This window comes from Hypanus sabinus, chromosome 5 (assembly GCF_030144855.1).
Source record: "Hypanus sabinus isolate sHypSab1 chromosome 5, sHypSab1.hap1, whole genome shotgun sequence".
Taxonomy (NCBI): domain Eukaryota; kingdom Metazoa; phylum Chordata; class Chondrichthyes; order Myliobatiformes; family Dasyatidae; genus Hypanus; species Hypanus sabinus.
The window spans coordinates 158858059-158885802 of NC_082710.1; the positions used below are offsets into that span (position 1 = coordinate 158858059).

General features: G+C 46.7%; 1 protein-coding gene across 3 annotated transcripts; it reads left to right on the plus strand.

Annotated features, from left to right (window-relative positions):
• Positions 1 to 1036: 1036 nt before the first annotated feature.
• Positions 1037 to 27744, plus strand: LOC132394495 (protein CutA homolog). Of its 3 annotated transcripts, none has more exons than XM_059970731.1 (7): positions 1037 to 7536; positions 12070 to 12148; positions 15288 to 15436; positions 19053 to 19112; positions 20514 to 20559; positions 26510 to 26559; positions 27259 to 27744. In XM_059970731.1, exons 2-7 carry the CDS (start codon positions 12074 to 12076, stop codon positions 27356 to 27358), a joined length of 480 nt encoding a protein of 159 aa, XP_059826714.1. In that variant the 5' UTR covers positions 1037 to 7536; positions 12070 to 12073; the 3' UTR covers positions 27359 to 27744. The 3 variants fall into 3 exon arrangements, with proteins under 3 accessions (XP_059826714.1, XP_059826715.1, XP_059826713.1); XM_059970730.1 differs by lacking the exon at positions 1037 to 7536 and adding an exon at positions 8581 to 8847; XM_059970732.1 differs by lacking the exons at positions 1037 to 7536; positions 12070 to 12148 and adding an exon at positions 8241 to 8529.

Here is a 27744-nt window from a genome sequence, read left to right on the forward strand (position 1 = left end):
TTATGAGGCTATAGATTGGGTGAACCCTGCAGGCTTTTGCTCCTATGATTAGGAGAGGTTAGATCAGAGGTCATAGGTTTAGGGTGAAAGGTGAAATATTTATGGAGAATTTGAGTGGAAAACGTCACTCAGAAGGTGCAGTGGGTGTGGAAAGAGCTGCCAGTGGAAGTGGGGGGCGGGTGTGGGCTCATTTGTAGCATTTAAGGCTCGTTTGCATGGGTGCATGGACGAGAGAGGTAGAGAGGGCTCTGGTCTGGGTGCAGGTAGATTGGTCAGCACAGTCTGGATGGGCCAAAGGGTTTGTTTTTGATCTGTAGTGCTACATGACTCTATAAAACAACCTGCTCCATGTTCAGGATATACTCCCGAGCCCCGCAGTCCTGGGAAAGCTCCGGAGGGCTGTGGGCTGCACATGCTCCTCCAGGGACACCTGGGCACAGAAGTGACCTTGGCACTCAGCTGACCATGATCCAGTAATGACACCCGGACCTGTGAACGCACATCAGGAAGCAGATACACCGAGACATCCCCCGCCCAAATCCCTGCTCGCCCCACACTGGGTCCCCAACGTTCAGTATCACATGATCCATGAAACAACCCGTCAGGGGCTGCTGTTTCTCACACTGCATACATACTCGATATTCCAGATCGTAGTCGGCTGGGGACTTGGTAAACTAGGCTGAAGACCCACTTCATGGGACTGCACAGTTCAGCACTTTCCACCCCCGGCCCCTTCTGTGAAGTCTCCTCAATATTCCAACCACGGGTCAGGGATCGAGGATCAACTTAATTCACCATATACGTTCACATATATTTGGAGACAACATGCAACAACTGTACAGAATAAGGAATTACTTAAAACTCATGTTAGAAATGTGGTTATGGAATAAAATGTGCATAGTGCATAAATACCAGCAAGTATTACAATGTAAAAAGTGATCTGGAGAGTTTACACTGCAGAGCAGTGACAGAGGTAATAGATAGAGTGTATTGGGGGCAGGGTTTGGGGATTGCGGGTGGGATAACTAGAATGGTTGATCAGATGAAGTGACTGGGGGAAGAAACTTTTAAGATGGTGTGAAGTTTTAGTTTTGTTTATATTCCGGGTGGCAGGGTGGAGATGCGTCTCTACCAAAGGAGATATAAGGCACTCTCTCTAGTCTGCAGGTCATCCTTGGGCAAGGTGTAGCACCTGTTTACCCCACCCCACCAGGCTCAAGTGAAGCCATGGGGAGTAGTGGTCAATGGTCGTATCAGCAGCTGGTGCATATCGCAAGTCCTGGTTATGTGACCACTGATGCCATGCAGACAATTCTGAAGAATACTGATAGCAGCTGGGGTCACCTGTCTCATAAAGACTCTGCTCAGAAGAAGGCAATGGCAAACCACTTCTGTATAAAAATTTGCCAAGTAAAATCAGGGTCAAGCAGACCATAATCGCCCACGTCATACAACATGGCACTTAGTGAAAATGATAAAATTGGTGGTGATAGCGCTGGGTCACAGTGGACACTTAGTGGTTGGTTGCTGTAATCACAAAGCCAGCAAGAAAGACATGCAGCCAGATTAGGTCGGGTGAGATGATTGCTCGTTTCGACTCTGCAGTTACCGTATATGATACATTCTCTCAGCAAGTGACGTTTCCCGAGAATCTGTCCCAGTTGCTAGTTTCACTTCCAAGGGAAGATTCACACTCAGGTACCTCTGGAAGGGGAGTACATGTTGTCCACTGGCTTTCTACTGGCCTCCTGGGGTTAGAGGTCACTGCAGGACAGAACATAGATGATAATATTTTAAATTGAGAACTATTTAAGAACATAAAACATAGAGCAGGAGTCACCCATTGGGGCTGCACCACCATTGAATATGATCATGGCTGTTCTGCCCATGGACTCAGCTCCATCTCCCTACATTTTCTGCATAACCCTTAACTATCAGACACATAAATTATATATATTTTATAGTGAGCAAAGCTCTCTCTACCTTGACCCATACACAGACTCAAGGTAGGGTCAGCAAGCGGGTAAGAAGGAAGTATACTTGCCCTTAGTGCTGGTGCAGTTAGCCCTCTGTGGGTCCTGGAGGTAAGCTGTGAGGGGCTTTGCCCAGGCTGACTGCCTGGCAATTTTCCCAGGGTATGTCCGTGCACAGAGGGGACTGCTACCATTGGAGAAGGAGGTACAGGAGCATGAAGACACACAGTCAACATTTTAGAAACATTTTACCGGGTGTAGTGTATCTAAGTTTGCTGATGATACTAAATTGAGTGGAAAAGCAGATTGTGCAGAACGTACAGAGAGTCTGCAGAGAAATATTGATAGGTTAAGTGAGTCGGCAAGGGTCTGACCCATGGAATGCAATGTTGGTAAATGCAAGGCCATCCACCTTGGAAGGAAAAATGGAAAAGCAGATTATTATTTAAATAGTAAAAAATGCAGCCTGCTGCTGTGCAGAGGGACTTGCGAGTGCTTGTGCACGAATCACAAAGGTTGGTTTGCAGGTGCAGCAGGTTATCAAGAAGGCAAACAGGATGTTGGCCTTCATTGCTGGAGGGATTGAATTTAAGAGCAGGGAGGTTATGCTGCAACTGTGCTGGGTACAGCTCAGGCCGCACCTCGAGTACTGTGTGCAGTTCTGGTTTCCTTACTTGAGGAGGGATATACTGGCTTTGGAGGCAGTGCAGAGGAGGTTCACCAGACTGATTCCAGAGATGAGGAGAACAGATGATAAGGAGAGATTGAATCGCCTGTGACTGCACATGCTGGAATTCAAAGAATGAAAGGAGATGTTATGGAAACATAAAATTATGAAAGGTATAGAGAAGATAGAGGCAGGAAAGTTGTTTCCATTGATAGGTGAGACTAGAACTAGGGGACACAGCCTCAAGATTGGGGGGAGTAGATTTAGGACAGAGATGAGGAGGAAGAATTTTTCCAAAAGAGTGGTGGGAGAATTAAAGGTTATGGGAGAAAAGCAGGTGCATGGAGCTGAGTCCATGGCCGGATCAACCATGATCTTATTGAATGATGGAATAGGCTCGATGGGCCGGATGGCCTATTCCGGCTGCTATTTCTTATGTCCTTATGTTCTTCTCCTCTGCCATCAGATATCTGAACAAACAATGAACCCATGAATACTACCTCACTACTTTTGCTGCCGTATTGCACCACATGCTTAATTTGTTATTTTAATATATATTTTAAAATTAGTTTTTGTAATTTAAGTGTATTTTATGCATTGCACTGTACTGCTGCTGCAAAACAGCACCTTTCACAGTAGATGTCAGTGATAATAAATCTGTTTCTGATTCTGAGAATGTCCGAGGTCTTTGATTACGATTGCTGCCATACTGGGTCAGAGAGAGTAAAGCTCCCTCCACATTGTCCCATCACATGCTCCCTGGACAGCGACAAGACAGATACAAAGCACTTTCTCAGAGGCTCACACCTGTCACCACAATGTGACGCCGTTTCATTTGAACGCACCCAAGATGTAAATTGTCAGGCAAATATATCCAGAGCTGAGTGAAGCTAGTCAAATTAGTGAATACTGCATCTGCGGGAGGTTCTATTTGGAAGGCAATTATATCATCCATAGTCAGGGTACCAATTCATATCCCAGGGCCTTGAATTGAGCACATTTGCCCAGCCTGTGGGAAGCCTGTTTAGGGCAGCTGTTAATGTCAGTTGAGCCCTGTAACAGTAACAATGGCCGTCAATGAAAAGCTCTGCAGCCTGTCACACAAAAGTGAAAAATAGAAACTGTCTATGATCATCATTAAGAGCGGCAGAATCCTCTGACAACTATCATTGCAGTGGTGATTTAACTGAACTGGCAGGACATGTGTCAGCGAGATGTCACATTCAGGAGCCTTGGCCGTGCCTTATCGTCTCCAGATGTAACTTCAGTTCCTGAACCCCTCATCGAGTCCAGGGAACAGTGATCCCGTCTTCTCCCAATGATCCCATAGCTCCTCTTCTGGAACATGAACTTTCATTCTCTCTGAAGCTCAGTGCCAATCATGACTTCAAACAATGTCAAACACAAAATGCTGATGGAACACAGCAGGTTGCGCAGCATCTACCCACGAATAAGCAGCTGATGTTTCTGATCCAGAATCATCATCGGCCCAAAGTGTTAACTGTTTATTCCTCTCCAAACAATAAACGCTTTGCAACCCACTGAGTTCCTCCTCCACGTACCCATCCCTGCCCCCTCTCACACTCACTCCGTGTCCCCCTCTCCACTTCCACTCCCTGTGTCATGCTTTGTCCCCTCCCATCCCAAAGACCACTCTCTCCTTTCCCCGTGTCACCCCTCTCCCATGTCTCATTTCCCCCATCTCTCATTCTCCTCCCTGTGTTCCTTCACTCCCCCTCCTATCGTTGTCCATCTTCTCCCCACCTCCCCACCCTTCCCCGTGTCCCGCCTCTCCCCTCTCCTCCCTGTTCACCTCTCCCTTCCCCACCGTCACCCCTCTCCCTTCCCATCCCCATGTCTCTTCTTTCCTCCTCCCTGTGTCGAACCTCTCCCCTCCACTCCCTGCATCCCCATTTCCCCCTCCCCTCCCCATGTCACCCTTCTCCACCTCCCCCCATGTCCCCTCTTTCCTCCCTTTGCCCATCTCTGTGTCTCCCTCCCCTTCCCCACTGTGTCCCCTGACTCCCCATCCCCTCCCAGTGTCACCGCTGTCCCTCTCCCCTCCCCATTCATTCCTCCTCCCTATGTCTCCCCATCCCCTTCCAGTATCCCCTTCTCTCTCCTCCCTACCCCGTTCTCCTTCTTCCTCTCCCCATATCAACTCCCCTCCCTGTGTCCCCCTCCCCCTCTCTTCTGGGTGCTCTATCACTCTTCCCTCCCCATATCCCCCACTCCCCCTACCTGTGTCTGAATCTCCGCCCATCCTCCTCTCTCACTCCCCTACCTGTAACCCCCCTCCTATCTCTCGCCCTGTCCCCCTCTCGCCTTTCTTGTCCCTCTCATCCCCACTCCATGGCCCTCCTCTCCTCCCCTCCATGTATCCCCCTCTGCTCCTCCACTCTCTGTGTACCCCCTCTCCCCTCCCCTTCTGGTGTCACCCTCTCCCTTCCCTGTGCCTCCTCTCCCTGAATCGCACCTCTCTCCCTGCCCACCCCATGTCCCCCTCTTCCCCTTGCCTTCCCTGTTCATTTTCCCACTGTCCTTCCCTAATATTCTGCCTCCGTCTTCCCTTCTCCCCATATCCTTCCCTCCATGTGTACCCCTCTCTCCTCCTGTCACCCCTCCCCTTCCTTTTCCCATCTCACCATCTACCCTTCCCCTCTGCAAATCACCCAGACCTCTCCCCACCCTGTGTTCCCTTCACCCCTCCTCAACTGCCCTCTCCGAACATCGGTCCCCTTGTTCCTCTTTCCTCCCTCCCTTCCTGGCATTCTCCACCGTCTCCCTCTTCCCTTCTTCCCCCACCACTCCCTGTGTACCCTCTCTGCTAACCCTGCCTTCCTCCCCGCTCCATGTCCCCCTCTGCCATCCCCTCTCCTTCCTCCCCTCTCTGCATCCCCCTCCCCTCTTTGTGTTTGATGCATCATAATAACTCTCGGAGATGGGAGGTGAACGAAAGGCTTTTATTAGCAGCAAATGGAGCACAGCATCTCGGAGACTGAGGGAGGAGCAGTGCCTCCAATCGCCTTTATACAGGGGTCTGTGGGAGGAGCCACAGGAGCAGTCAGCAGAGGGGCGTGTCCAGTTGGGTATACATAGTTTATCACAGTGTTCCACACTTCACTTTCCTTTCCTGCTCTACCCACCCCTCCCCCTTCCCTCCCATTGTCCTCTCTCTTGCCCTCCCTTCCCTGCGTACCCCTCTTCCTCTCATCTCCATGTGTCTATCTCTTTCCCTTCCCTTACCACATCCCCCTGCCCCTCCCCTCCCCACGTCTCCCACTCCCCTTCTGCTCTTCATGACCCTCTTCCCTTCCCCTCCACCTCCCCAAACCCCTCTCCTTCCCCTACCCCTCTGTCATCCCCGCCTCTCCTCAATATTTCCCCCTTTCTCCCACTCTCTGTGACCACCTTGCCTTCCCCTCCCCATGTCCCATCTCCCCCTCCCCTATTCCCCTGACTCCATCCTCTCCTCTCTGCACTCTCCTATTTTTCTTGCACCACCACACATCCCGTTCCCCTTCGCTCCCTCCTTTTCTCCCCTCCCTATGTCCCGTCTCCCAACCCTAGTCTCCCCCTGTTTCCTTCTCCCCTCTGCTTGCATTCCATTCTCCACTTTCTCTTCCCTGCATCCTCATTTCCCACTCCTCTCACTGTGTCCCCCTCTTCCCCCACTGCTCCCCCTCTCCCCCACTGCTCCCCATGTCCCTTCATCCCATTGTGCACCAAACCTGTGTCACCCTCCCAATTCCCCTCTCCATGTCCTCTTGTCTCCCCCTGCTTTCTCTCTGTATCCCCCCTCCACTTCCCTCCTGCTTAACTCCCCCTCTCCATCTACCTTCCCTGCATCCCCCTCTCCCCTTCCCCTCTGGAAATGAAGTGGAGAAGGAGAGACTTCTTTTCAGTCCAGTCCTGATGAAAGGCCTCGGCCTGAAATGTCGACTGTTTACTTGTTTCCATAGGTGCTGCCTGGCCTGCTGTTCCCCCAACATTCAGTGTATTTTGCAAAGGAGATGGTTATCCACGTCAGGAGAACACACACCATCAGTGGCACAGCAGCAGAAGCTGCAAATAGTTTTAATCTCATGAGGGTGCACTTCACACACAGCCTCTCAGGGTCTCAGAGCTTACCAATACCTCAACTTTCTGACGATGCTTTTGAGAGCAGGATGATGCACATCTACGTTCATGCCATTCTACAGAAGCACAGTGCAGAGCATCAGAACACGCTGCTTAACTGCTTTATATGGAAACTGCACTGCAGTGCAACGGGTAGTCAGAACTGCCAAATGTGTCTTTGGCATTAGCCTATCTGCCATCATATATACAGAAATGTGTTGGAAAAGGGGCAGTGACTTCAAAAAGCCCGGCTGGTGGCACAGTGACATCAGTGCCGGACTCCGGAGTGAAGGTTCCCGAGTTCGAATCCAGTCAGGCCACTCCCGGACATGCTTTCTGTCCGTGCCCAGTTGAGTGTAAAAGTGGTCACTGAGGCTCTGGCAGAGTTTGGCACACAAAAAGAACGTCATGAAGGACCACTCCCATCCGGGAAGAGATGGGCGTGTACCATCCACAACAGGACTACTAGACTGAAAAACTGTTACTTTCCCCAATGAGGCTGATCAACACCTCCACAACTGACAACTTCCAGCCCAGACCACCACTTTATCACTTCCTGAGAGAATAGTGTAACTTTATGGGCATACAGTCTATCAAGCTATCTTAGTATTTATATTTAATGTGTTTTTTTATTGTGTTCTTTTATGCTGTATCGGATTCCGAGTAACAAGAATTTCGTTTTCCTGTAAACTGGAAATGATATTACAGTCAGTCCTGCCCCGTACGTGCGCTCTGCGTGGTGACGCAATCACGTAAGAACTGCGAAGGCGGCGCAAGGTGAGTGAGGTCCTGGCTGGGGCTGCGGGAGGAATCCTTCCGGGAACCGGGGAACCGGGGAACGGGCCGGAGGGAGGGTGGCCCCGGGGAGGGACCGCACTGGAACCGAGGAGCGGGCGGGAGGGAGGCTGGACCCGGGGAACGGGCGGGAGGGAGGGTGGGTGGCCCCGGGGAGGGACCGCACTGGAACCGAGGAGCGGGCGGGCGGGAGGGAGGGTGGCCCCGGGGAGGGAGGCTGGACCCGGGGAACGGGCGGGAGAGAGGGAGGGAGGCTGGACCCGGGGCGGGACCGGCCTGGAACCGAGGAACGGGCGGGAGGGAGGGAGGGAGGCTGGCCCCGGGGAACGGGCCGGAGGGAGGGAGGGAGGCTGGACCCGGGGCGGGACCGGCCTGGAACCGAGGAACGGGCGGGAGGGAGGGAGGGAGGCTGGCCCCGGGGAACGGGCCGGAGGGAGGGAGGGAGGCTGGCCCCGGGGAACGGGCCGGAGGGAGGGAGGGAGGCTGGACCCGGGGCGGGACCGGCCTGGAACCGAGGAACGGGCGGGAGGGAGGGAGGGAGGCTGGCCCCGGGGAACGGGCCGGAGGGAGGGAGGGAGGCTGGACCCGGGGAGCGGGCGGGAGGGAGGGTGGCCCCGGGGAGGGACCGCCCTGGAACCGGGGAACGGGAGGGAGGGAGGGTGGCCCCGGGGAGGGACTCCGCCCTGGAACCGGAGGGAGGGCAGGTGTCCACATTGCTGCTGGGGAGAGAGGTGGGCAGATCAGACCTGCAAGGGGAGGCAGGTGCTCGTACAAACCAGGGCGGGCGTGAGTGTAACAGGCCCTGGGCGGGTTGGCACGGTTTACACCCCGAGAGGTAGAGAGCGACAACCGGAAATAGAGGACGTGCTTGCATGTGCTTCCTTGGGTCTGATACTGGCGTTCATGTTTAAGGTTGTGATCGCGTTTCATACATATATGCCGCAGCGCAGTATATTACAAGACGAGGACAGACAGGTTACGTAAACTTTACATAACTTACATGTCAAACATTGGCACTAGCGAAAGATTTTGAGACAGAGAAAATACAATCCAAAGTACTGTTAAAGTTTTCTTCCTCTGTGTCCGCCGTGATCTCCTAGCTGGAAATCTGGAATAAAAACACTGTAATGGATCATTTGGCATCTGCGGAGAGGAATAGGAGATTTTTCAATCTAAATGCTGTAAACACTCTGGGAGGGAGCAGCAGAACTGATTGAAGATCTGGCTCAGAGTTGAGAGGAAGTTTTAAATCGCACAGAGGATGGGGATGAAGAGAATATCTGATCTAGTGAGGTTTGTTGGTTGTTAAGTCAATACTCGGAGAGAGGGAAAAGGAGGACATAGCACATGCAAGCTGTAAAGTACAACTAAAAGTTCATGAAAGCAAAATGGGTTTGTTGGAAATTCCAGTGCATCAGTTTCTGTGGAGACAGGACACACGGAGGAAGTACTGCAGTAAGATAAGCTCTTGGAGGAACTAGCCGGTTGTGGTACAGACATAGAAAGAAAGTTGTCTGAATTTATCAAATGCATTACATCGGATGCTGCACAGCTGAACCAATGTACCTGAAGGAGCAATTGACCAACAAACGTCTGTCATATCGAATGAAGGAGATGATACTGTAATTAAGCCAGAGAAGATTGTAATCAGAGGGGCAGATCTAACTAGGGAGGGTGCCTTTTACCCAGCTGAAAATAGCATGGGGGCCCCCACACAGTCTGACTAAACCTCCTTGTTTTGTGTCAACAGTTACTTTTCAGGAGTTTACCAATAAAAAAGTGAAATCAAGAGCAGGCCAGAGCCAACCTTGCCTGAGAGCTAGGGAAGTGAGGAGCAGTAGTGTGAATTCCTGGCAGTGCTGGTCAAAGCCCAGTTTATTGGCACACGTGCAAGTGTGTGCAGTGAAAAGTTGATTTGCAGCAGTGTCACAGGCACATAGGATCAGAAATCACACACCAAGTACAGTATTGCGATCTGCCCACTACAACCAGAAGCTGCAGAGAAATTGTGTACCCAACTCAGAATATCACAGGAACCAGCTTCCCCTCCACGGACTCTGTCTGCACTTCTTGTTGCCTTAGTAAAGCAGCCAACATAATCAAAGACCCCACCTACTCTGGACTCTCCACTCACATCGGGCAGGAGATTAAAAAAAGCCTGAAAGCATGTATTAGGGCATATTCTGAAGATATAGAATATGGCATAAACATAGAAACACAGAAAACCTACAGCACAATACAGGCCCTTTGGCCCACAAAGTTGTGCGGAACATGCCCCTACCTTAGAAAATACTAGGCTTACCTATAGCCCTCTATTTTACTAAGCTCCATGTACCTATCTAAAAATTTCTTAAAAGACCCAATCGTATCTGCTGGCAGCCTATTTCGTGCGCTCTCCACTCTCTGTGTAAAATACTTACCCCTGACATCTCCTCTGTACCATTTCAGCCCTGGGAAAAGGCTCTGACTATCCACACGATCAATCCTTCTCATCATCTTATACACCTGTATTAGGTCACTTCTCACCCTCCGTCACTCCAAAGAGAAAAGGCCGAGTTCACTCAACCTATTCTCATAAGGCATGCTCCCCAATCCAGGCAACATCCTTGTAAATCTCCTCTGCACCCTTTCTATGGCTTCCACATTCTTCCTGTAGTGAGGCAACCAGAAACGAGCACAGTACTCCAAGTGGGGTCTGAGCAGGGTCCTATATAGCTGCAACATTACCTCGGCTCCTCAGTTCAATTCCATGATTGATGAAGGCCAATACACCGTATGCCTTCTTAACCACAGAGTCAACCTGCGCAGCTGCTTTGAGCGTCCTCTGGACTCGGACCCCAGGATCTCTTTGATCCTCCACACTGCCTAGAGTCTTACCATTAATACTATATTCTGCCATCATATTTGACCTACCAAAATGAACCACTTCACACTTATCTGGATTGAACTCCATATATTAACCAATTGAAACCAGTCTTCAGAATGGAATTTAAAGAGCAATCCTGAGGAAATCTGCAGATGCTGGAAATTCAAACAACAGCACACACAAAATGCTGGTGGAACACAGCAGGCGAGGCAGCATCTATAGGAGAAGTTCTGTTGACATTTCAGGCCGAGACCTGACGAATTACACCAGCATTTTGTGTGTGTTTTCGGAATGGAATGGAATGTAGACTGTAGATTGAATTTAAGGATGCAGCTCAGAACAATTGGTTTCCTGGAGCTGCAGACTGGGGTTAATGGCAAACCAGCAAATAGCCCATTGTCCTGCGATGCCTGAGGTTCTGTGTTCTTATATTGCACATTAGTTCCTTGTCTGTCCTGTTGGTGTGGTCTTTCAATGATCGTATTCTTGAATTTACTGAGTAGTAGTAGGCAGCTGTCGATCCCAGGGGTTCACGAGTTTGCGCCTGTGGTGGGCTGTGTCCTCTCCAGGGCACAAGTCTGGGCGGTATGATTTGAAGAACCAGCTGTTGCCCATGCAGTGGGTTCCCCTCTCCACGTCACTGATGTATCCAAGGGAAGGGCAAGCGCTGATACAGCTTGGCACCAGTGTTGTCACAGAGATTGCCAGAGTGAAGTTGTAAACGACATCAAACTGCCTTAGGAACCCCAGCTCTGGATTTCTTCTTCGGAGTTTACTCCTGAAGCCTTTCCCATGGGTGGGTAAGGCTGCAAGGCAGCGGAGGTTTAAAATCAGTTTTCCTTCCCCTAGGCAGGCTGATGAGCTCCACCTGCCTGAAAATTTAAAAAAATACTGTATATCCCCATGAGAAAATGAATCTCAGGGTTGTATGAGGTGACATATATGTAGTTTGATAATAAATTTTCTTTGAACTTTGAAACTGAGGTTGTGGGTACTTGTAAAAGATTTCAGTGATGGATGTTTGGATCTCCTGGTCAATCATCCAAAAATATTAGCCCCCTCGCTCACATCCAACTGATTAACCGGTCATAGAGATTGTTGCAAACCCTCCTTGCTGTGTTCACTATTCAGCTTCTCCGCCCCCCGCCCCCCCCCCCCCCCCCCACCACCACCAATTCGCCTGGCTCTGCTCAACACTTATGTTTGCAATTGAAGAGAAGAAAATTGAAGTGTGGGGGAGATCAGTTTGCCCTTTGTCCTTGTCTACTCTCACCAGTGAGACAGAAGAGCTGCTGCCCCACGGCTCCTGTGATGTGAGTTCAGCACCCACTCACACACGTGCCAAAGATGTGTGTATGTGTGTGTGTGTGTGTGTGTGTGTGTATTGGCAGGTTAAGTGACGGTTGAAATGGTTGGTGAGTAGTAGAATCTTGTGGGTGGGGAAGCAGTCAATGTGACTAAGGAAAGTAGGATTGGTGTAAATGAGTGGATCATGGTCTCAGAAGGCCAAAGAGCCCACTTCCATACTGTATGTCTGTACAGCTCAGATTAATATCTCCCACCATGGACAGGGAGTGTTACTTTTAGTAGTATTTAGTCTTGAATGTACAAACCTGTTTCCATTAACTTTTCTATGGTGTCCCGCACAGGGGAATGCAAGTCCTCAGGCAGGCTCTGAGCAGCCTGATGCTAGCCCTCACAAACAGCCCCTGCAAAGCAACCATCTTTGTAAGTCCATGTTCTTGTTCCTTACGTGCTGTGTTAAATTGAAGAAGCAGTATCTAATGATGTCTCTGATCTCGAGAGGAGCAGGCAGCCTGTCTGACAGAGAATGATGGAAGGAAGGTGCTTTATTTGCTTATACTAGTGGAGGAGACCTGCCTGGTAGAGACTCACAATGTTAAGAGAGGCACAGATAGGGTAAGCAGTCAGAAACATTTTCTTTCTTTCTTTTTCAATCTTTTTATTGAGTTTCATATATAAAAAAAATAACATAATATAATATTGAATAGGTTGTAAATACACTAGGCTTGAAGTTAAATTAGTAATAAGATATCAATATCTTATTAAAATATCAGCAAAAAAAACATCATACAATAATCAGTCAAACCTATACATGAAAAAGGATAATCACTAAAAGAGAGAAAAGAAAAAAAATTAAAAAATACAACAAAAAATATATATTGGAAAAAAAATAAACCTAGACTAACATGGGCAATAATAATAGTTTATGTGTACATGATAGTGTCAAGAACTCCGGAACTCCATACCAGAACAAGGATAAAAAGAGAAAAGGTCCGGGAGAGGTCAAATTAACTCATATGAAAAGAAACATTTTCTCAGGGTAGAAATGTCAAATATTAGGGGATGTTCATTTTTTATGCTGTGGACCCCGACCATTAACCGACTTGGGAACCCCCGATTTAAGGTGAGGGAGAAAAAGTTCAAAGGAAATGTATGGGGCTAGTTATTCTCACATAGAGAGTTATGGGTGCCAGGGATGGTAGTGTAAGCAGAGATGATAGTGTAGTTTAAGGGCTTTTAAACACTTGAATTTGCAGGAAATAGAGTAATAGGCCACACCCATATCCCGAAGGCCTGCTGCTTGATTGTTAATTGTAGGCAGAGAAGATTTGGTTTAATTTGGCGTCATGTTCAGTAGAGGCACTGGCCTGTGTCCCATTAGATCAATGCAAGGCGATGACCAGTGAGGAATTTTGGAGCAGATGCTCAATGCAGAATAATGGAAGTGAGGCAGTGGAAGGAGGTGAATAGGATAGATGTTTTAACTGAAAGTTGGATAAACCTGTGGGTGGGATGATTGGAGTTCGATGAACTGGAGTAGAGGGAGTCTTACTGGGGTGAGAGTGCCAGAATTGACCAACTCAGCTGCATGATCTCATTCTGTAAACTTTGCATTTTTCTGCTTAGAGAGACTAACCTTACTGTTCCAGTTGCTAAGCTCTAGTGTGTATTCATTCCACCAGCTCTTCCTACCACCTTGTTGGTATGTCATTCATCCCTGTTCTCTCTCTGCTGAGATAAAGTAGTCACATCTAGCTCCGGTGCCTAATACTTTTTCCCAGTACTGTAGTAATTTTATCTATTGCACTGTAATGCTACCACAAAAAAAGCAATTTTCATGACATATGTGAGGGATTATTCTGATATGGGATTCTATTGTGGACTGAGAGTGGGAAGGGGGCAGGGAGAGGGGAATCATGGCTGGGAAAAGGGGAATGGAGAGCGGAGGGGCAGAAAGCACCAGAGAGGCATTCTGTAATGATCAATAAACCCAATTGTTTGAAATCAAATGACTTTGCCTACTGTGTCAGGACTGGGCATGTGTGTCCCTGCGCCAAACTCCCCCACTCCTGGCACTCCTTCTTTGCCAACAGTTCCATACCTATCCCCTGCTGCCCCACCCTCACAATTGCTAACAGACTTTGCCCCACCAGATTTGCAAACTCACTCTGTTGTCCATGTTGACAAATACAGTACTGTGCAAAGATGTTAGGTACCTTAGCTCTATACACATATATATACACATATATACATACACACACGCACGCACGCATGCACACACACACACACACACACACACATACATATATATATATAGAAACCTAACAGTACTGTAGGTGAGTAGGAGGAGGTTTTGAAGGTTATGTTAGTGGGCATGTCAGCGATAATAAGCTAGAGAGAAATGATCGGGGAATAGGGATTACCCCAAGAATCTGTATAGAGTTGATGGGCCAACCAGCCTGGTACCAAGTGGTAAGGGAATACGAGAGTAAACATGAGGAAATCTGCAGATGCTGGAAATTCAAACAACACACACAAAATGCTAGTGGAACACAGCAGGCCAGGCAGCATTTGTAAGGAGAAGCACTGTCGACGTTTCGGGCCGAGACCATCAGGGAATACGAGATATTGTCCCTGAATCACGTAGCATTTTCTGCCTGTCTCGAGCAGAAATGAGTATGCGCCCGACGGGGGCGAGCTTGGAATCGAGGTTGGGTGGATACATTTTGAAGACCTTTTACTGTGTTTTTGAAGAGAGGCGGGTAGTATACAGGAGGGAGTTTGACCGGGAGAGCCTGATGTTGCAAAGGAACACAGTAGAAACAGAACCTTGTAATTATACATATCCTTTTGTGATCACAGTGTTATGCAAAGTGTTTGTAATCTATAAAGTACCTTTGAAGTGCAGCCAATTTGCACTCATGGTTTTACAAGTGCAATAAAATAATAATCCAACGGGCTTAGGATTTCAGTGACAGGTTGGTAGATTTTGTGGATAATTGGATATAATTTAAAATAAAACCCTAATGCACTTTAAATTGACTTTTATTTGGATGTCACATAGTCTTAAACAAAATACCACGCAGCCAGGGACATTTAAATGGTGCACTGAAAGTGGGGTTCCGGTGAGTGGAAATAGGGCAGGGAATACAGACCCAGTAAGTGTAGGTTTTAATGATCTGACATTCCACTCTCTCAAGGGACAGAGGGTTCCAGAGTACACCCATCTGTCCACCATCCTTCGCCTGATCCAGTTCCACCTGCCACCTACCAGGCCTGTGTCCTGCTCCTCTCTCTCACCTCCTGGATTTCTCCTCTCTGCACCCTCAGTCCTGGTGGGATGCAGAACATCGACGGTTTTTCCTTCCACAGTTGCTAATTGATCTACAGTGCTCTTGTGTTTCTTGCTTCAGGTTCCAGCAACTCCTCCTCCTGTGTCTCCAGTGTGAAATAGTCCACAGGAACAGCTTGTAAATCCCTGTAACCAGTCTCTCTCACAGTTTTACTCATGAAAATCGCCTGCTGGCTCTCCTCATACACTGTATCTCTTCTTTATTCACAGGCTCTGCTTTTCACGTTGTTGATGTTTTCTGGCCTGAGAAGTGTGGGATTAAGACTCTTTTCCATGGAAGCGGCTTCCTACGTATCCGGCACACACTCTGCTGCCTTCGTAACCTGCCCCAGTTTGGAGGTGGCCAAAACCATCGCCAGGTGACTCAGGCGCTCTTTCTCTGTGTGTTTGTTCGTTGGGTGTGAGCGGATGAGGCAGTGCTACGTCATTGCCTCCAACACACTGGATCCAGTTCATTAGGAAAGGAGGCTGTCTGACCACCCATGCTAGTGCCAGCTCTTTAGTCAAGCTAACCAAATAATCCCATTTCCCCAGGGTCCTACAGATCAAAGATTAATCCCATTCCCTCTTGAGAGTTAAAGTTGAACTGCCCTTAACAGACTAATGTGGATGTGCAAAGAATTATGTTTTTCCATTTGTTAATTAGTGTTTGTCATTGAACATCCTTCCTGTAGAATTAGTAGTACCTGTTTTTAAGACTTGTAGACCATGACTCTGAGTCTGCAATCCACTGGGGAAGTCGAAGCCCGATGTCTGCGAATCCATGGGTATACTGACAGCCTGTCTTGGTGTTGGAGGACTCTGGGTGGGTGTCGTGTGTGTTTGTAGGCAAGGTCAGGGCTGATTTGCTGTTGTTTTGTACTTGATGTGTTCTGTTTTGTCACGTTCTGATGATCTTTGTGGGTTTGCTGTGTTGACTCCAGAAAGTGTGTCGACACTTGCAGGCTGCCCCGGCACACTACTAGGTTCTGTTCATTGTCAATGCAACCAACACACTTTACTGTGTGTTTCGATGTAAATGTGATAAGTAAATGGATCTTAATCTGAAGAGGAATCCTCATTGCTGATTATTAATCTGTCCTAATCTTCCCTGCTCAAAGGAAAGCAATCCCATTCTCTTCATTGTCTCTGCAGTTCTTCATATTGTACCTTGGGCTTTAGCTAACTGTTGAAATTCTAACTTTGTTCATTATGGAAAATACCAGATAAACATGTTTAATTTTAGTGGCATCTTTGTTTTGGATTCAAATTATTAGTGGCAGGTGTAGCACAGAAATTACACCAAGCTTCCAGGAGTAATTGGTGATATGTTTATAAAGCCTTAAAACAAGACTCCTATCTACTTACTTATGTAACCCCCTGGGTCGCCTCAGGCTCGCTCAGCTCGTTCTTGTCTAGGGGGAGCAGCCTTCGGCCCCGCCAAACTGGGTAATCAGCTGGTGTGGATGCTGTGTGATGTCCCCGCCTCGCACAAAACCAGACAGTACACCATATGCGATTAAATGAGTGCAATTTATAAAGGTTACTATAACTAAGTGATTAATAACGATACAGTATATATGAAGAGAAAATTAAAGAAAAGGCGCCAAACTTATCAAAGTCCAAACCACTTCGTGCACAGCCGTTGGAGCTCAATTACTGAAGTCTTCTGGCCACCATTCGATCCCCTCCGAACTCCTCGACTCGCAGCTCAGGACCCCCCGAACTCCTCGACTCTCCAAACAGCTCAGGACCCTCCGAGTGGTCAACCAAGCACATCTAGCTTCATCCCCCTCCCCTCCTAGGAGAATCTCCCGGCCTCGGCCCCCCCTTTGGGGTCCGATCCTCGCCCAGCTTAGAGCATTGCGTCCTCTCTCTCGACCCCCTCGCGCCGATCTGCCCAAAAGCCCGTCAACAAAAGCTTACAGACTCAGAAGAAAGAACATTAATCCCCATTTGATTTACAAAGGAATACCATTCTCGTTATCCGTAAATTAGCATTCCTGCTAGTTAACAAAAGGAAACCCTTTCCCAACAGTAACAAAGAAAAAAAGAAACCCCCTTTATACTTAAATTGGTGTATATCGTCAGTGTACACAGCCATTTTAAAAGTACTGCTCATTTGAGTACCCTGCCATACCTTCACAGAGACACAAGAGGTTCTGCAGATGCCAGAAATCTTGAGCAATAAACACACATGATCCTGGACGAAGCAGCTGAGGCGGCATCAGTGGAGGGGAAGAAACAGTCGACATTTTGGGCTGAGACTCTTCCTGAACCATTATGGGTTCATTTCTCTCTGTTGATGCTGCCTGACCTTGCTAAGTTCCACTAGCACTGTGTGTGTGTGTTCTTTCGGAAGTTCTAATGTCTGTGTGTATGTGTGGAGATTGACCGAGTGGGTTTCCCCTAAGTGCTCTGTTTTTCTTCCACACGCCAGCTTTGTGCAGGACAGCAGAGCAATTGGCTGCTCTAAATTGCCCCTGGGGTGTAGCAGGGGTGTGAGTTAATGGGAATGTGGGGAGTAAACAACAGGATTTTTGTAAGTGGGTAGTTGATGGTTGGCAAGGACTGTGGCATCGAAGGGCCAATCTTTATGACTAAATTCACCTTAGATCTGCAAGGATTGTTCCAGATCTTTTCAATCAGGGAAGCAGCTTTAAGAACCTGAAGCTGCAAGTTTTCTGTCTTGTTTTCTCACCCAGTCAGTGTTCTGGGAAATCTGTTGCCCCACCACGCTGGTCCATCAGTCCTTCCTCAGTGTGGCCACACACACTGTAACAGTGTTACCTTTACATAACTTAGGCATTTCATATGACATATCATTGAAACCCATTCATAGAATCACAGAATAATACAACACAGAAATGGGCCCTTTGGCCCACCCTGTCTCTGCTAACCATTTACTCTGATCCTGCTTTATTCTTCCACATCCCCATCAAATCCATGAGATTCTATCACTTACCCATTCAGTAGAGGCTATTTATAGTGGGCAGATATCCTTCTGGTTAGATAGACAATAGGTGCAATAGATTCCTTCCTTCCTTCTTAGATGTAATGGAAGCTTACACAGTAACAGAGGGAGAGGTACAGGTCTCACTTACTGGATCCGGTACTCCTGGTGCAGCCTCCTTTGCATCGCTGAGGCCAATGTGGATTGGGGTCTCACTTTGTCTGCACCTTCTCTCCCTGTCCACCTTAGCAGACCAGATCTCCTTCTGGCCAGCCATTTTAATTCCACTTCCCATTTCCACACTGACATATCTGCCTATGGTCTCCTCAACTGCCAAGTGGAGGCCAACACAGATTGGAGCATCAACACTTCTACTACTTCTGTCTATGGTCTCTTTGACTGCCAAGCTGATGCTAAACACAGATTTAGAGCACCGACATTTCTACTTAGTAGTGCATGGCCTGACGATGTCAACATCGATTTCTCTATGTTCCAATAACCAATCCCTTCTGTTAACTCCTATTTCTTTTTCTTATCCTTCGGTCCCATTACCCCTTTCCTTTTCCATCACCTGTTAATCACTTATACCTCTCCCTTCCTTATTACCTGTCTCCTTTCCTTTATTCCATGGTTATCTTTTGTCTCCTAGCATATTCCATCTTCTTCACCTCTGCTTCTTCCACCTATCAGCCCACCCCCATCTACTTACTTTCCCCTGTTTGCCCCTACCCAACCCTTTTAATTTGGCTTCTGATCTCTTTCTTTCCTGTCCCGATGAAGGGTCTTGGCTCGTTTCCTATCATAGATGCTACCTGGCCTGCTGAGTTGCTCCATCACTTTGTGTGGGTGGTTCACTTGAACTTGAATGTGCTACTTTCCTGAACAAGTGCACATCAAGAACAGTTGTTTCAATCACAGATAGCCTGCCAAGTATAGCAGCTAGGCCCCAGCTCGAATTGAGCGTCAGGCAAGTGAAATGAATAGTTCCTGCATTGTGATGTGTGTTTTGACATTGAGTTTCCTGCTGTGTTTAAACCCTCCAGAGGTGCTGTTGAGAAGAAGCTGGCTGCCTGTGTGAACATTGTGCCACAGATAACATCCGTGTACGTGAGTCTTTGCACTGATTATGCTAACAGATACATAGGACACCATCTTAAGTCATACAGCACAGGTGTATTATCAGACATATGACGTAAAATTTGTTGCTTTGTGGCAGCAGTATAGAGTAGAGATAAATTACAAAATAACTGAATTTAATGCAAAGAGAAAATAAAGAGGTAATGCTCGTGGGTTTATGAACCAATCTAAATCTAATGACAAGGGGGAAGAAACTTTTCCTAAATCATTGAGTGTGGGTCTTCAGGCTCCTGTACCTCCTGCTTGTTGGTAGAAACGATAAGAAGGTATGAGCTGAATGACCAGGGTCCTTAATGATGGATTGGTAGATATCTGCTTAATGGCTCTTCAACCCAGTGGGTCCATGCCAATGAAGAGCTAGCCCTCCTCTGCGTTTGGCCCATATCCTTCTTAACCTTTTCTTCTTGCAGTATAGCAAACAGATCTGTGCATAGTTAGACTGATAGAAATGCAGATGTATATTATGATAGACAGATATATAGATAAAGAGGCAGGTAGATAAATACAGTTTTTCATCAATTTCTTTGGACTTACCTGATAAATCTTTTTTTTTAATGCAACTAAAGGAGTTTTTGTGACTGTAGCCCCTTCATACAGAGGGTGGTGTGTATTTGGAATGAGCTGTCTGAAGTTGTGCTTGAGGCAGGCGCATTACTGCATTTAAAAGCCATCAAGATGAGCGCGTGGAGTGGAGAGGTTTGGAGGACTGGGCCAAACGCATGGGACTAACTTGCTGGGCAACGCAACCAGTGTGGATGAGTTGGGCTGAAAGGCTTGTTTCCCTACGATATGACTTATTGATCTGAAAGAAGAAAAATGTTGAGCGAATCAGATATCACAGTTTTAGTTTACAGATAGTTTTTGATCACATCTCCAGGAGTTACTGTTGTGGGATAGTTCCATTGTATGTATGTGTTACTAGCAAGGCCAGTTTGTGCTCATCCTTAACTGTCTATGGAGCTCCCTTATTAAACTGCTGCAGGGTATGTGGGCTCCAACCACTGACGAATGGGTGACCAATAGGGTGGTATAATATGCAGGGGCAAGTTCTTACAGTCCTTGTCTATCTGGGTGGTGAGTTTAGGAATTTCATCTCACAGGCAGATAGACATGTCTCCATTGAATGCCTGTCCTGAAAGTTGTGATCTCTGCGGCGACCAGTGTATTCTTTAGAGTGGGTTCCTCAGGGGTCACTGCTTACCTGAAAGGCTTCATGGGTTGGCTCTCTTAAGTAGTTGAGAGGAAATGGATGTTTCGATGGACTCAAGGACAATACAAACACATGATCTGGGCCCTTAGTTTCAGAATGATGTATGATGGTGTATGTGTAGATGTATTTTATAAATTTCCTTGTTTTTACCCTCTAGATACGAATGGAAAGGAAACATTGAAGAGGACAGTGAAGTTTTACTTGTGAGTTTTCAGATGACAGCATTCAGTGTATTTCTTTTTATGTTTATATTTACGTATAATGTCTGGAGTAAACCATCCTCAGCTGCATCTGGGAAATGGTGAAGGGGAAATGAAGAGTTAGTTCTAAGGGAGACTTTGAAGGATGGAATACAGTGATGAGATCTGGTGGAATACTATGAGATAGGTGAGTGGTCTTATTGCCTTAGATGGTACGACCCTCAGGTTCCCAAACTGGGGTTCATGGACCCCTCAGTTAGTTGTAGGGGTCCATGGCATAAAAAGGGTTGGGAATCCCTGCTCTAACAGATCGCACAGTTGTCGCCCACTGGTAGAGAAGGGTTCCTGATATGATTACTGCGTGCAGGTGTCTTGTGAAGCCACATGTGCGTTTTAAGATATCGTGGGAATAATAATTGGAAAATCATTAAAGGAATTTGCCCTGGATCACCAAAATCCATTCTACTCTGAGCTGCTGCTTTGTGTACCATGCTGCAGTCTGAGCTGCTGGAAGGGAGAATGGGAAAAGCTGGGTGTGTTGGACTGGAATGGATCAGTGGAGTTTGGAAATGGAGGGTGGGCTCAACAGTGAGTTGGATGGACAGAGATCAGTTAGCAAGCAGATTAATAGTGTGGGCATTAAATGACGTGGGATTACAAGCTAGCAGGTGATATGTGAAACCAGATGAGGGGGAAATTGCGTGGATGGGGGAGAGGGAACGATGTGAGAAGCTGGGAGTGATAGCTGAAGGGCAAAGCTCTGAAGAAGAAGGAATCTAGTAGGAGAGGATGGTAGAGCAAAGATTTAAGGGAAATAGTAGAGGAAGGAGATCCATCATCTTTCACCCCTCCTTGGTCCACAAACCTCCACTCACCACTCCACCTCTCTCTCTTCTGGCCATCTTCCCTCTCTGCTCTCAGTCCTGATACAGGATTTGAACTTGAAACTTCAGCAATTCCATAAGACATAGGAGCAGAATTAGACAATTTGGCCCATAGAGTCTGCTCCACTATTCAGTCATGACTGACTTATTTTCTGTCATAAACCCATTTTCCTGCCTTTTCCCCATAACCTGTGATGCCCTTACAACTTAAGTACCTAACAAGTTCTGCTTTAAATATATCCAGGGACTTGGCCTCCACAGCCATCTGAGTCAATGGATTCCACAGATCTGCCGCCCAATGAACAAAGAAATTCTTTCTCATCTCAGTTCTAAAGGAACATCCTTCTATTTGGAGACAATGTCCTCTGGTCCTAGACCCTCCCACTATTGGAATAATTTCTGTTTGCTCTATCTATCCCCTCCCCCCACTCCACTGATTTCCTCCAGCAGATTTTTGCTCTGGATTCCATTAATTATGGTCTCTTGTGTCATCACTATAAGCAGGTTACCCCATTTTTAGAGTAAAATTTCTACAACGTGAGTGTGGCTAATTTGGAAATCTGGCTCACAAGGTCACCCAAACTATTCTGCCTTCCCTGAAGATACCTAGTTCACTGGACAATTCATTACACTTGGACCCTGCATAATGCGCATAGCACTGATTCTTTGCAACGTGGTTATTCAATTCTTTATTGAAATCTTTTTAAACGACAAAAATTCATTCTAAACAACACTTAAAACTTCTCGAGCAGCTGCCATTATAGTAAACATTCAAGCAGCCAATGAGAGCACTTTCCATATGCTCTGAGCCACTCGCAGCCAATCACGTATTAGCTCACACTGTGCCTCCCCTGCATGTGTAAATATTCTTGTTCCCTTGGCAATTTATTCAATTTTTTTTCACCCATAATGTCTCGAAAACAGCCTACAACCTCCAGTGAGGGTAGTACATCTAAGATGTTTAGGGAAAGTATTAGCATGGATGTGAAACTGCAAGTGATATGGCGTTTAGAAGCTGGTGAGCATCAGGTTGATGTTGGCACGTCTTTTAAACTGGCTACATTGACTATCAGAACAATTATAAAAATTGCAGACAAGATGAGAGCTTCTGCAGTGATGTCCTTAAATTATCATCAACAAAGGTGACTCGTTCAAGGAGCTATTTGCTTGATAAAATGGAAAACAGACTAAATATATCGGTGGATGACAAAACACAATGAAACAAGTCCCTAATTCTGCTGATAATAATGGAAAAAGCAAGAAGCATATTCTGTCACATTCATAGCCAGCAGAGGTTGGTTGGATAGATTTAAACAGCACAGTAACCTCTGTAGTATTTCTATCTGTGGTGAAGTGGCTAGTGCAGACAGCAAGGCAACCCAGGATTTTCCTGCAACACTGAAGGCCATAATCAACAAGGGCGATTATTCTTCCGAGTTTGTCTTCACTGTGGCTGAAATGGGCCTATTTTGGAAAAGAATGCCTTCTTGTACTTTCATCTCCAGAGAAGAGAAACATGCATGTGGATTCAAGGCTGCAAAGGACCAGTTAACTCTCTTGTTAGGAGGCAATGTTAAAGGGGACTTTAAGTTAAAGCCTATGATTCTGTATCACTCTGAAACACCACGACTAATGAAAGGCATTTTAAAGCCAAATCTGCCAGTGATTTATAAATCAAACACGAAAGCCTGGGTGATGATTGATGTTTTCCAAAATTGGTTTGTTTCACATTTTTGTTCAGTAGTGACGCGGTATTGTGAGGAGCATGGCCTTGAACATAAAGCATTGTTGGTGCTTGGTAATGCCCCAGGCCACCCTGAGAATCTTGACATGCTTCGGACCTGTGTTCCTGTAGAAGTGGTTTGACCTTCCATCCAACACCACTTCATTACTCCAACCAATGAATCAAGAAGTAATATCGGATTTTTAAGCCTACGACATTTGTTGCATATTCAAGCAACTTGTAGAGGATACAAGACAACCCATCAGGCAATTTTGGAAAAACTACAATGACATGAAATCCACAGCCAATATCAGAGGAGCCTGGGATGAAGTAAGTCAAACTGCATGAAAAGAGTGTTGAAGAAGTTATGGCCAGAAGCATGCAGTAACATCCTAGGATTTTAGGCAGAACTGGTCATCCAAAATATCGTTGAACTGGCTATTGAAGCGGGATTAGAGGATGTTAATGATGGTGATGTGGAAGAGTTACTGCAATCTCATGGTGAGAGCCTTAATAACGAAGAGCTTTGAGAATTGACAAGAGAAATGCATCCTCTGGGTGGATCTGAGGACATGGATGGAGAAGAGGAAACACCAGCAAGAAACCCTCACCACAAAATTCCTCAGCACTGCTATTACCATGATCACACAAATCATGGACCAGTTCATTGATAATGACCCTGACTGGGAGTGAAGCAATAAGGCAAAGAGCGGTGTTCGCAACATGATCTCCTGCTACCAAGAACTGCTTCATGAGAGCAAACTTAAAAGGCAGTTAAATCTTGATGCCTGCTTGAAGAAAAGCCAAAGTTAGAGGAGGACCCATAGCCTAGTCCCTCCTCTGAGATGTAACTACCACCTGGTTCCCTCCTCTGCTTCTGCGATGTGTTGCTGCCCCACTGATGTGTAGATTGGGCCTATTTACGTGTTTGTTACTCCATGAATTACTGTGCATACATAAAGTAATACATCATATATCTCAGGTTTGATTTATTTTTATTAGGCACACATCCATTTAAGTATTATTATGATCCCTCATAGCGCTGATTTACGTAGTGCTCCACCTTCAAGGATCGGATCCTCAGCATAAAGTGTGGTCCAAGTGTATTATTTAAAACTGTGATTGAAAGGTATTGTTAAATAAACAACATCCAATATTCTGGAACATAAGAGATTCTGCAGATGCTGGAAATCCAGAGCAACACACACGTACAAAATGCTGGAGGAACTCAGCAGGTCAGGCAGCATCTATGGAAATGAGCAAACAGTTGGCGTTTTGAGCTGAAACCCTTCATCAGGCCTTGTCAGAAAGGGGGAGGATGTCAGAAGACGGTGTGTGCAGAGGGGAAGGAGGACAAGCTAGAAGGTGATAGGTGAAGCCAGGTGGGTGGGGGATGGGGTGGAGAAGTAAGAAATTTGAAGCTGACAGGCGAAAAAGTTAAAGGGCTAGAGAAGAAAGAATCTGATAGGAGAGCAGTGTGGCATGTGGGAGGAACTGAAGGATCAGGTGAATCAACAAGATGTGATAGGCAGGTGAAGAGAAGAGGTAAGAGGCCAGAATGGGGAATAGAAGTAGAGGGAAGGAGGAGGGGGAAAATTATCTGAAGCTGGAGCCATTGATGTTCTTTCCTAGACAGAAGATGAGGGGTTTTTCCTCCACCTTGAGAGTGGCCTCATTGTGGCAGAAAGGAAGGCCATGGATTGACGTGTCAGGATGGGAATGGGACTAGGAATTAAAATGCTTGGCCACTGAGAAATCCAGTATTTTAAGGAGTGAGTGGAGGTGCTCGACAAAGTGGTTCTCCCTATCTATGACAGGTCCCATCAATGGTAGAGAAGGTCACATTGGGAGTACAAGATACAGTAGACAACCCCAGCAGATTCGTATGTGAAGTGTTGCCTCAACTGGAAGGGCTGTTTAGGGTCTGGAATGGAGGTGAGGGACGAGGTGAATGGGCAGGTATAGCACTTCTGATGCTTTCAGGAGTGTGCCATGAGGGAGATAAGTGGGGAGGGACGAAAGGACAAGGGAATCATGGGAATCCTAGTTTGTCATCCTCCTCCTCCTCCCCCGGCTACTTATTTCGGCATCTTTCCCTTTCCAGACCTGATGAAGAGTCTTGGTCCAAAATGTCATCTGTTTATTCTTCTACATGCTGCCTGACCTGCTAAGTTCCTCTCGCCTTTTTTGTGTGTGGATCCAATATTCTGGAAAATATGCTAATCCAGCAGCACCAAATAACTCGTATCCAGAATTTTCTGAGGCATGGGAGTTTGAAATTTGGTGAGATGCAGATGCAGTAAAACTCCAATAATCTGCCTTTCAATGTTTTGGAAATCCTGTTTCCATCCTCCCCATGCACCAGGTCCCCAGTCCACTCACTCTCTTCCAACATACCTCAGCCATAGTTCACACAATCCCTTCCCTCTTGCCTCAGGCCCAGTTCCCATTCTCTTTCCACACACCAGAGCCCCAGTCCCCACCCTCCCTTCCCACTCATCTCAGCCACAGTTCACACAATTGCTTCCCATACACCAGGGCCCCAGATCCCAAACTCCTTCACCACTCACCAGAGACCCAGTTCCCACACTCCCTTCCCACTCACCAGAGACCCAGTTCCCACACTCCCTTCCCACTCACCAGAGACCCAGTTCCCACACTCCCTTCCCACTCACCAGGGACCCAGTTTCCACACACTATTCCCACCCCCCAGTGACCCATTTCAAACAATTCCCCATTCATTAGGGTCCCAGTTCCCACACTCCTTTCCCACTCACCAGGATCCAAGTTCTTACATTCCCTTCCCACTCCCTAGAGTCCCAGTTCCCACACTCCCTTCCCACTCACCTGTCCCAGTTCCCACACTCCCTTCCCACTCACCAGAGACCCAGTTCCTAACAGATATAAAAGACAAAGAATTAAAGGAGCATTGAGATATTGATAAGAATACCATCTAATTGTCTGGACTAAATATGCTACCTTGGTACTACCAAAGTCCTGCAAGTGCCTGATTTTTGGAATTCAGCTGCAGTGGCTGTATTACTAGACCTTCCAACTTTGTTCTGAGTTGACCCTGCCCAATTAAACAGGGAGGTGGGTCCGTGAGCAATATCTGTTGAAATTTCCAGTGTGGAACTTGAACCTGTAGCTTTCTGACTTGGCACCTCAGATCTGTCAAATCTGCTCCTAAGTAGACTCTTTTCTAAATAAGTTGTTTGCTGCATCAATGGTCTCTCCCTACCTGCATTTCATTACTTGACGCAAAGTCAGCAAAACTCTGAATGACATTCGATAAAGTGTGCATGTATTTCTTCTGCATAATTAGCTTTTTTGTTTTTTTAAACAGATGATTAAAACACGAACCGCTAAAGTCAATGATTTGGCAGCATATGTACGGTGAGTGAGGAAGCGTTTTAGATTCCTTTGCAGGGAATGGAGGGAGGTTTGTGTGTGTCTGTACTTGGTAAAGTGAAGTCTATTGTCAAAATTACATGCAATGAGGGGAATCTCATTGAAACCTATTGAATATTGAAAGGCCTGGACAAAATTGATGTGGAGAGGATGTATCCTGCAGTGGGGGAGTCTCGGACCAGAGGGCGCAGCCTCAGAATACTAGGACGTCCCTTAAGAACAGAGATGAGGAAGATTTTTAGCCAGAGGATGGTGAATCTGTGGAATTCATTGCCACAGATGGCTGTGATGGCCAAGTCATTGGGGATATGTAAACTGGAGGCTGATAGGTTCATGATTAACAAGTGTGTCAAAGGCTATGTGGTGAAGGCAGGTGATTCGGATGAGAGAGATAATAAATCCACTACGCTGAAGTGGCAGAGCAGATGAAATGGGCCAGAGGACAGAATTCTGCTCCTATGTCTTACAGCCTTACAGATACAGTGAAAAACTTAGTTGCAGCAGCATCACAGACCCATACAGCATCATATAAGCAGCATTCACAAGAAAAACATAAATGTAAATTATACACAATTCTTACAAGAAAGAACATTATTTGAACAAAATAAGGTGTCCATCTTAGAGCAAGTTGGTCATAGTTTGCAATGACAATGATGATTCTCTCCTTTGTTTCCATCCTGTTAGGTCAGTTCATCCGTATGACGTGGCAGAGGTTATCAGCTTGCCAATCGACCAGGGAAACCCACCTTATATGAAGTGGCTTGGCGAGGTGGTCCCGGAATAGGTTCCCCAATGGGTGAAGATTGTCGGCCAAGCAAAGCATCATTGCTAATGCCCATGTTGTGTAGGGGACAGTCTCTTCCTCACTTTCCCCCGAAGGCTGCCTTACAATTCTTCCTGTTTCAGAAAGATTCATGCTTCAAGTGTTTTTTCAGCATGCAAAGCCGCAATTATGTCCTTGGCCATGAAGGAACACCTGTCTTCTAATCATTGTTGAATTTTCAGCTGCTGAGCTGCAGACAGTGAGGTGTTTGGAGCTTGATAGTGATTGAGCAGCATTACACTTTTGCCTAAATGGTGATGCTCCCTTGTCATTGAGCACAAGAGCCTCACTAACGCACCCTTCTGTAGTTGTCGCTGCTGATTTCTGATTAAAAATGTAAGTTGTTA